At 57.1% G+C, this 8,642-nt stretch overlaps 2 protein-coding genes across 2 annotated transcripts in view; both read left to right on the top strand.

The window, feature by feature from the left end:
- Window positions 1-418, top strand: part of CFAP70 (cilia and flagella associated protein 70) — a 25,398-nt gene extending 24,980 nt beyond the window's left edge. The window contains exon 26 of the mRNA XM_031060433.1: window positions 414-418. Within this exon, the coding sequence (XP_030916293.1) occupies window positions 414-418 (5 nt within the window). The remainder of the gene's footprint in view (window positions 1-413) is intronic.
- A 71-nt stretch (window positions 419-489) lies between these two features.
- The window catches only part of LOC102040624 (mitochondrial Rho GTPase 2), a 48,752-nt gene continuing 40,599 nt past the window's right edge, over window positions 490-8,642 (top strand). Inside the window, exons 1-11 of the mRNA XM_031060449.1 lie at window positions 490-591; window positions 674-850; window positions 1,124-1,241; window positions 1,817-1,987; window positions 4,355-4,478; window positions 4,798-4,865; window positions 4,960-5,066; window positions 6,080-6,301; window positions 6,949-7,017; window positions 8,410-8,520; window positions 8,606-8,642. The exon at window positions 8,606-8,642 is cut by the window's right edge and continues 94 nt beyond it. Coding sequence (XP_030916309.1) covers window positions 490-591; window positions 674-850; window positions 1,124-1,241; window positions 1,817-1,987; window positions 4,355-4,478; window positions 4,798-4,865; window positions 4,960-5,066; window positions 6,080-6,301; window positions 6,949-7,017; window positions 8,410-8,520; window positions 8,606-8,642 — 1,306 coding nt within the window. The remainder of the gene's footprint in view (window positions 592-673; window positions 851-1,123; window positions 1,242-1,816; window positions 1,988-4,354; window positions 4,479-4,797; window positions 4,866-4,959; window positions 5,067-6,079; window positions 6,302-6,948; window positions 7,018-8,409; window positions 8,521-8,605) is intronic.

The following is an 8,642-nucleotide window of genomic DNA, read 5'->3' as shown; positions in this document are numbered from 1 at the left end:
TTGGGGGGGGCACAGGGGCGTCGCTGGATCTGGGGGGCTGCGTCGTCACTGGGCAGGGGGGCTCTGGCCGTGGTGGTAACGTGGTGCCACCAGGGCTGGGGAGGCTTGGAACGTGGAGATACTGGGCTGGCACCAGGGGGGAGGACCCGGAACATGGGGTTCCATGGGCAGGGCTGTCACCGTGCTCGGGGCACAGGGACAGCGCCGGGGCTGCAGGCTCAGGGAGGTGGAGGTGCTGGGGATGTCACTGGCACTGCAGGAGCTCAGGGCTTGGAGGTTCCTGGGGCTGGAGGGGCCTGGAGGAGGGCAGTAATGGGATTCTCAGCAGGACTCTGGGGCTTGGGGGTGTCACCAGGGCTGGGGGGAACTGGGGTAAAGAGATAATGTGGGTGTCACCAGGCTTGCATCATGAGGTTGACACTGGGACTGGGGAGACTCAGGATGTGCAGAGAGTGGGGTGGGTGCTAATGGGGCAGGGGACCTGGGGGCATGCAGGGGGCAGTGCAGCGTCCCTACCTGAACATCTTCAAGCACTTCCGTGTGGAGGAGTGGAAGCGCTCTGCCAAGGAGGGGGACGTGGCCGCTCTCACGGTAACGGGGCCGCCATGGGGTGGGGGACCCTGGCCAGGGGTGGGCCGTGCTGACCTACCCCCATCCTTCCTGGCTGCCAAAGGACACGAGGATGAAGGGAACAATCTACCGGATCCGAGGCTCCAACCCAGCCAGCAGCTACCTGCAGCTGCCCCGGGCAGGGACGCAGTCCCTGGGGCTCACAGGGCGCTACCTCTACCTGCTCTTCAGGCCCCTGCCCCGCAAGCACTTCCTCGTGCACCTGGATGTCACCACCGAGGTCCGTGACACGGGGTGGCCTCTTACACTGCTGTCATGGCTGATTGAAACGCTGGGGGTGGCGCTGGTGGGCTTGGGGGCTGCAGGATGTGGCTGCTCTTTGCTGCTGGTGGGTCACTCCGGGCTGGAGATGGTTTCCATCCGGGTGGTATCTCTGCTGGGGTCAGGGGACGTGGAGGGGACAGGAGACAGGGCCGCATGCCTCCTCCTCTGCAGCACTTCCCTGCCACCAGGGTGACTAGAGCTCCGTATGTGTGTGTGTGTTTCTTCCCAGGAAAACCAGGTGGTTCGCGTCTCCTTCTCCAACCTCTTCAAGGAATTCAAATCCTCGGCCACGTGGCTCCAGTTCCCCTTTGTCTGCGGGGCAGCCAGCGAGGGCACGGCCCGGCGGGGTGAGGAGCTGGGGCTGGGCTGGCACACCACCACCAGAACTAACTGTTAGAGAGTAAACTGAGTTCTCAAGCTGGCTCGATGTGTTTGAAGAGAAGCTGTGGCTGCCTCATCCCTGCGAATGGTCCAAGGCCAGGTTGGATGGGGTGTGGAGTAACCTGGGCTGGTGGAAGGTGTGCCTGCCCATGGCAGGGGATGGAATGAGATGGGTTTAAACGTTGTCCCTCCCAACACAAACCATTCCAGGATTTTATGATAACAGTGGTGGGCCTGAGCAGGAGCCTCTGTGCAGCCAGGTCAGAGCTGTAGCTCCTGGTAGGGCTGTCCCCCATCCCTGTTCTCCCAAATGGTGGGGTGCAGTGTCAGGCCAGGCATGAGCCCATGGAGTTGGTGGGATACCTGTCTGTCCTTCCCCACCCTGAGCCTACAGGACATGTTTTCTCACCTCCCACTTGGCACAGGCCTGGGGGGAATCTTGCCTGGTAAATACTTCATTCTGAGCCCTGTGACCCCTGTGTCTCCTGTGCAGCAAGGTCCCTGTCTGTAGCCTGTTTCTCACCATCCCTCCCCTGCGCAGGTGTCCCCGGAGCAGCCCCGGCTGACACGCGCTGGACGTGCCTGGTGCTGGACCTGCCCTCCATCCTGGCCCTGTACCTGGCCCGCAGCTACAGCCACCTCAGGGGGGTCAAACTCTGCTGCAACCTGCTCGTGAAAAACCTCTGCACCAGCGACCTGCTCTTCGAGCCAGGTGAGGAGCCCAGAGCCTGGGCTGGCCTCTGCTTCCCCCTGAGACTGCAGCCCAGCCTGGGGGGAGCGTCTGGGGGCTCAGAGCTGAGATTGAAACGCTGGGGGTGGCGCTGGTGGGCTTGGGGGCTGCAGGATGTGGCTGCTCTTTGCTGCTGGTGGGTCACTCCGGGCTGGAGATGGTTTCCATCCGGGTGGTATCTCTGCTGGGGTCAGGGGACGTGGAGGGGACAGGAGACAGGGCCGCATGCCTCCTCCTCTGCAGCACTTCCCTGCCACCAGGGTGACTAGAGCTCCGTATGTGTGTGTGTGTTTCTTCCCAGGAAAACCAGGTGGTTCGCGTCTCCTTCTCCAACCTCTTCAAGGAATTCAAATCCTCGGCCACGTGGCTCCAGTTCCCCTTTGTCTGCGGGGCAGCCAGCGAGGGCACGGCCCGGCGGGGTGAGGAGCTGGGGCTGGGCTGGCACACCACCACCAGAACTAACTGTTAGAGAGTAAACTGAGTTCTCAAGCTGGCTCGATGTGTTTGAAGAGAAGCTGTGGCTGCCTCATCCCTGCGAATGGTCCAAGGCCAGGTTGGATGGGGTGTGGAGTAACCTGGGCTGGTGGAAGGTGTGCCTGCCCATGGCAGGGGATGGAATGAGATGGGTTTAAACGTTGTCCCTCCCAACACAAACCATTCCAGGATTTTATGATAACAGTGGTGGGCCTGAGCAGGAGCCTCTGTGCAGCCAGGTCAGAGCTGTAGCTCCTGGTAGGGCTGTCCCCCATCCCTGTTCTCCCAAATGGTGGGGTGCAGTGTCAGGCCAGGCATGAGCCCATGGAGTTGGTGGGATACCTGTCTGTCCTTCCCCACCCTGAGCCTACAGGACATGTTTTCTCACCTCCCACTTGGCACAGGCCTGGGGGGAATCTTGCCTGGTAAATACTTCATTCTGAGCCCTGTGACCCCTGTGTCTCCTGTGCAGCAAGGTCCCTGTCTGTAGCCTGTTTCTCACCATCCCTCCCCTGCGCAGGTGTCCCCGGAGCAGCCCCGGCTGACACGCGCTGGACGTGCCTGGTGCTGGACCTGCCCTCCATCCTGGCCCTGTACCTGGCCCGCAGCTACAGCCACCTCAGGGGGGTCAAACTCTGCTGCAACCTGCTCGTGAAAAACCTCTGCACCAGCGACCTGCTCTTCGAGCCAGGTGAGGAGCCCAGAGCCTGGGCTGGCCTCTGCTTCCTCCTGAGACTGCAGCCCAGCCTGGGGGGAGCGTCTGGGGGCTCAGAGCTGAGTTTGCAGCCCTGGCAGAGCACTGAGCTGCTGGTGCTCTATGATGTGAACAGAAAGAGCAAAATATTTGGTACAATGTTAAGTTTCCACACAGGCAGGGACACCTCCAAGCCCTGCCCAGCCTGGCCTTGGGCACTGCCAGGGATCCAGGGGCAGCCCAGCTGCTCTGGGCACCCTGTGCCAGGGCCTGCCCACCCTCACAGGGAACAAGTCCTGCCCAATATCCCATCCAGCCCTGCCCTCTGGTAGTTTGAACCCATTTGCCTTTGTCCTGTTCCTCCAGCCCCTTGTCCAAAGTCCCTCCCCTCCTCTCTTGGAGCCCCTTTAGGCACTGGAATGAAATCTGGAATGGAATAGTCTCCCAAACTCTGGAGGAAAGTATCCTCTCATTTTCTAGCTGCAGTACTGAATGAAAAGAGCAAAGTTAAATATCTTTCTAAGGTTAGAAATCTTTTGAGGGGCAAATATGAAAGGTGTCATCAAGCTTCACTTCTGCAAGACTTGTGCTTTTATCTGTTGGAAGAGCCTGTGCTTTTTTTGTGTCAAAAATCTTCCAACCTGCTTTTTTTATCCACCTGCTCAGTGTGGCAGAGGTACTTTGGTCAAATCCTTTGTTTTCTCTCTTTCCTTTTTTGTGCTGGAATTCTGTCTGAACTGCCTGGCCTGCTGGGAAGCATCAGTGAAGAAGAAGTTATAGGGGCTGCTTTGAAATTCCTGAAACTTACTGTATCTTTCCTGAAACTTTTCTGTTTCACTTTCCTAAATTTAAAAATTCGTGGAGGAAATAAGAAAATGGGCAATGAGCCTTAAGAGAAATCATGTGAAACTGCTGAATCAGTGAACAGAAATGACATGATTCTTGAGCCTGGGGGTTTATAACTGAAACCCGAGGGTTTTTGCTCTGGGCTTTTCTTTGGAGGTTGAGAGTTACAGGAATACACCTGTGAAATGTGGGTTTGTTGCAAACCTCAGGCTTGTGCTCTTTGTTTCTCTGGTGGGGAGTGGTGTGTGCCTGTATCCCTCAGGGAGTGGGATTTCAGGCAGCTCCCTGGCCTTGGGGAGCTCAGAGTATGTGTGTGTGTGTCCCTGTCCTGCCAGGTGTGACATTGGCCAGGGCCCGCCTGGGTGACCTGTCCTGCCGTGGGGTGGCTCCCATGCCCCGGGAATTGGCCTTCCCCGTGCCCAAGGGGGAGAAGTGGCACGACCTCTATGACTACATCAGGTATGGCTGCTCCCACCCCAGTGCAGCTCCCAGACCTCCCCGTGCCCCTGGGAGGGGCAGGATGGGCAGTGCCACTTAAGGAATGACAGATCAGGTGAACCTGGGCTGGGTTTTGGTCCTGCCACCTCCAGCATTTAGGTGTTGGTAACAGAGACACCTTTAGTGCCATCTGCCTTTGGCACCCCTGTGTTTGGAGGCACAAGGGGAGGGATCTTATGACAGCAAAGAGGCCTCTGTGCCAGGCTGAGGTGCCAGGTGATACTGCCAGGTGCCAATGCAGTATCCCAGTGACACGGTGCCTTCCTCTGGTTCTGCCCAGGTTCCCATCTGAGGGGGCTAAGCTGCTGCACCACTCCATCCAGAAGAGCTTCCCACATCCTGTGGCAGGTGGGAATGCTGGGGATGGCAGCCTAGGCTGTGCCAGCCCAGCTGGGTGCCCTGGGTTTCCAAAAGAGCTGGACCTGCTCCTTGTGTTGCCCAGGTGACCGAGTGCTGGAGGAGCCTGGCCACCCGCCGACCCAGCTGGTGACACGCTCCAGAGATGCCTGTGACCTGCCCCCTGTCCAGCAGATCAGCACTCCCAAAGCTGTAAGTGCACCTTGGAGGAGCCTACAGCTCCTTCCTTCCTGCTTCCCATGGAGCTTTTCCCTGTGTCTTAATTTCAGAGGTAGAAGCTGCTTGTTGTCATTGGCAGCTGCTCCAGGCACGGTCTGGTGACCACAGCCCTGCAGTGACTGCCTGGGGGTGCAGTGTGGTGCAGCACAGAGACAGGAGCTGTGCCAAGTACCTTGGAATCTCCAGACATCCATCTTCCCTGTCTCTGTGGAGGCAGCAGATCGGTGTGGCTTCAAGTTATAGATAAGGCAGTGAGGTGTGGAGACCAAGGAATGTGAGCAGTGCCCTGAGGGAGCAGAGCAGCATGTGGAGCTGGCATTGCTGGGGCTGCAGGCAGCTGCCCTCAGCTTGGTTTCCCTTCCCCACTGGGGTGATGTGAGAGCTGGGGTCCAGGCTGGCTCACCAGTGTGGTGGGGGGTGTTGGGAAGCCATCCTCATGCTGTGGAGAGAGAGAAACAGGAGCACAACCTCTCTTATTAGAGAGTGTCCAAAGGATGGCTGTGAGGGTGGTGAAGGGTTAAGAGATACAGCAGTCACTTGGTTTGATCAGATGGAGAAAAAGAGACTGAGGTCAGACCTTGTCAGGGGCTGTAGCTCCTCCCAAGGGGCAGCTCTGATCTCTGCTCCCTGTGACAGGGACAGGACCCAGGGAATGGCTGGAGCTGTGTCAGGGCAGGGTTTAATGGATATTAGATACAGGTTCTTCCCCCAGAGGGTGGTTGGGCACTGACCAGTCTCCCCAGGGCAGTGGTCCAAGCCTGCCAGAGCTCCAGGAGCATTTGGGCAAGGCTCTAGTTTGCTGTCTGGAGGAGATGAACTGTGCACAGACAATGCTGGGGCTGTAAGGAGAGGGCTGGTTAACAACCTGGCCCAGCCAGGTACCCACAGGGCTGCTCTTCCTCCAGAGTTCTTCCTCCTTGCCCCTGGGCAGGTGGAGGGCACTGGGAGGAGACCTGAGCTCTGTCTGAGGCTTTGCTCATTCTCAGGTGCCACGTCGGTGTCCTGTGATCACAAAAAGCATCCCTGAGGTTCACCTGGCACTCCCAGGGCCTGGGGGAGCTGTGCCTGCTGGAGACCCCGTGCTGGAGGAGAAGCTGCACAGTGCAGGGGACACGAGGCAGCCAGTGCCACTCGGTGATGGTGGCATCCATGTCTATGCTCATCAGAGGAGGGGACAGACAACCCGAGCTGGCCCTGGCTCAGAGGAGGTGTGTGGAGTTCTGGAGGGTCACAAGGTGGCTTTGGGGTTTTTCTTTATTTCTAATGAAGGGAGAGAGGGGACACAAGGTTCATGCTGGGGTTTCAGTTAAACTCATGGAGTCCCAAAGATTCTTGACACTAGCACCCTCCTTGCCTTGACAGAGGGACCCTGTGTTCAAATGTGCTGACCTTAAGCCTCAGGTTTGCCCAGGTGTGTACAGGAAGGGCTCTGGCCCTTTTGCCATCCCACAGGTGAGCCCCAGCCTGCAGGACAGCCCTGCAAGTGTCCAAGGCCAGGCTGGACGGGGCTTGGAGCAATCTGGGCTAGTGGAAGGTGTCCCTGTCTGTGGCCAGGGAGTGAAAGTGGGTGGTCTTTAAGGTCTCTTCCAGCCCAAACCAGTCTGGGATTGTCACAGTAGCCCCAGGGCATCGCTGGGGCTGGATGGGAGAGCTGTTTAACTCAGAAACCCCAGCTCCTCCTGCTGCCAGCTCTGACTCTGCCAGGTTAAATGCTTTCAAGTTGTCCCCTCGGACAGGAGAAACCCAAAGCTGCCTCTGTGCTTCAGAGAGCCAAGCACTGGGGCTGGGGTGCCCATGGAGGGTGTTCCCCAGCCTGGCTCTGAGCATGATGGTGCTGTCTGGTTTTCTTTTCCAGGGGCTTGTGCCAGATCCCATCCTGAAGCTGAGAACAATTATTGGCTTTGGAGGCTGCAGCACCAAATGGGTCAGTGGCTTGGGGGATCTGGGGAGTTGATCTGTCACTGTGTGGCCAGGATATGGATGTTTTGGAGGTGGGAAGTGCAGCTGAGTGTGGCAGTGCTTGATGTGGAAAATGATCCCAAAGTGGGTGAGCCTGAGCATCTGTGACAACTGTCCTGCTGTTAGGATGGTGAATAAAAAATTATGGGGCCCATTGGATAGAATTATAGGATGGAAAAGCCCTCTAAGGACATCAGTTCGAGCTGGTTTTCCCAGGATTCCCAGGCCTTCCACTGACCCATGTCCCCAAGTGCCTCATCCACATGTCTTTTAAATCCCTCCAGGGATGGTGACTCCACCTCTGCCCTGGGCAGCTGTGCCAGTGCCTGACCACCCTTTCTTGAAAAAGTTTTCCCAATATCCAATCTAAACATCCCCTGGCAAAACTTGAGGCCATTTCCCTTCTTCCCTGGGAGCAGAGCCTGACCCTCACCTGGCTGCTCCCTCCTGTCAAGGAGTTGTGGAGACCCAGAGGGTCCAGGCTGAGGCCCCCCAGCTGCTTCTCATCAGACCTGTGCTCCAGACCCTTCACAAAATTCCACTTCTTTTTAACACATTAAAACTGGTGCTGCTTTGTTGGAGGCTGGAAAGAAAGGGCTGTGTTTTGGATTGTTTCTATGGCACACTGGGCCTTGCCTGTGGTCTGTGTTAAGATAAAGGAAGGGTTGGTTTGCTTCAGTCAGTTCAAGGCTCTGCCAGCAATGTTGTTTTCCTTGGATCTGCTGTTCAGTAGTAGGGAAGGGACCTTTAAGCCCATCCCATTCCATCCCCTGCCATGTGCAGGGCCATCTCCCACTAGCCCAGGCTGTTCCACACCCCATCCAACCCAGCCCTGGACACTTCCAGGGCTGGGGAAGAGCTGTGCCTGGGCTGTGGGGCAATTCTGGAGCTGTGTCCTCATAAATGGTCTCTTCCAGCTAGGTCTCATAAGCTTTTGGAGATTTATATCACACCCAAGATAGCTCAGCTACCTTAGAAGGCATAAAATCAGCAGGACGGCTTCTGTGGTAGTGTTGGAAACAGAAAAGTTTTTAGAAAAGGCAAAATAACAAACTCTTTACAGAGAAAAACTGAGCTAGGTGCAAGAGGTCCTTGCCCCTGGTAAAACCTCACAAAAGCAATTAGTTTCTTTGTTCTCTTTTTTTTCCAGTAAATTGCTCAGGGGGGACTTTTTGGCTCCTATCCAATTTGCCATCCTTAAGTTTGAGGTGAAGTCCCCCAGGTCCCATGAGGTGTCTTTACCTAATTGAGGAGAGAAACTTCTGGGCTTTTTTCCTTTTTAAGGAGACAGAGGATAGTTTTGTCACTCCCTGAAGGGGGCACATTCCCACAGTGTCCCCGTGTGTCTGTGCTGCAGGCCCTGTGGACGCGGGACAGCACGGCCGTGGTGTACCCCTGCCACGCCGTCATCGTGGCCCTGCTCCTCAAGACTGGCGAGCAGAGGTTCTTCCTTGGCCACACAGACAAGGTGAGTGAGAACCTCTGCCAGCCCTGCTCCGTCCCTGTGGTGTCCCCTGGGCTCTGGGGGCTCCCGTGTGGCCGTGTCCCCGCAGGTGGCAGCACTGGCCTTCAGCGGGAGCGGCTCCGTGC

Source organism: Geospiza fortis, unplaced genomic scaffold, assembly GCF_000277835.1.
Source record: "Geospiza fortis unplaced genomic scaffold, GeoFor_1.0 scaffold114, whole genome shotgun sequence".
In the NCBI taxonomy this organism is placed as follows: domain Eukaryota; kingdom Metazoa; phylum Chordata; class Aves; order Passeriformes; family Thraupidae; genus Geospiza; species Geospiza fortis.
The sequence above is the reverse complement of the archived record's forward strand: the minus strand, read 5'-3'. Positions and strand labels throughout refer to the sequence as shown.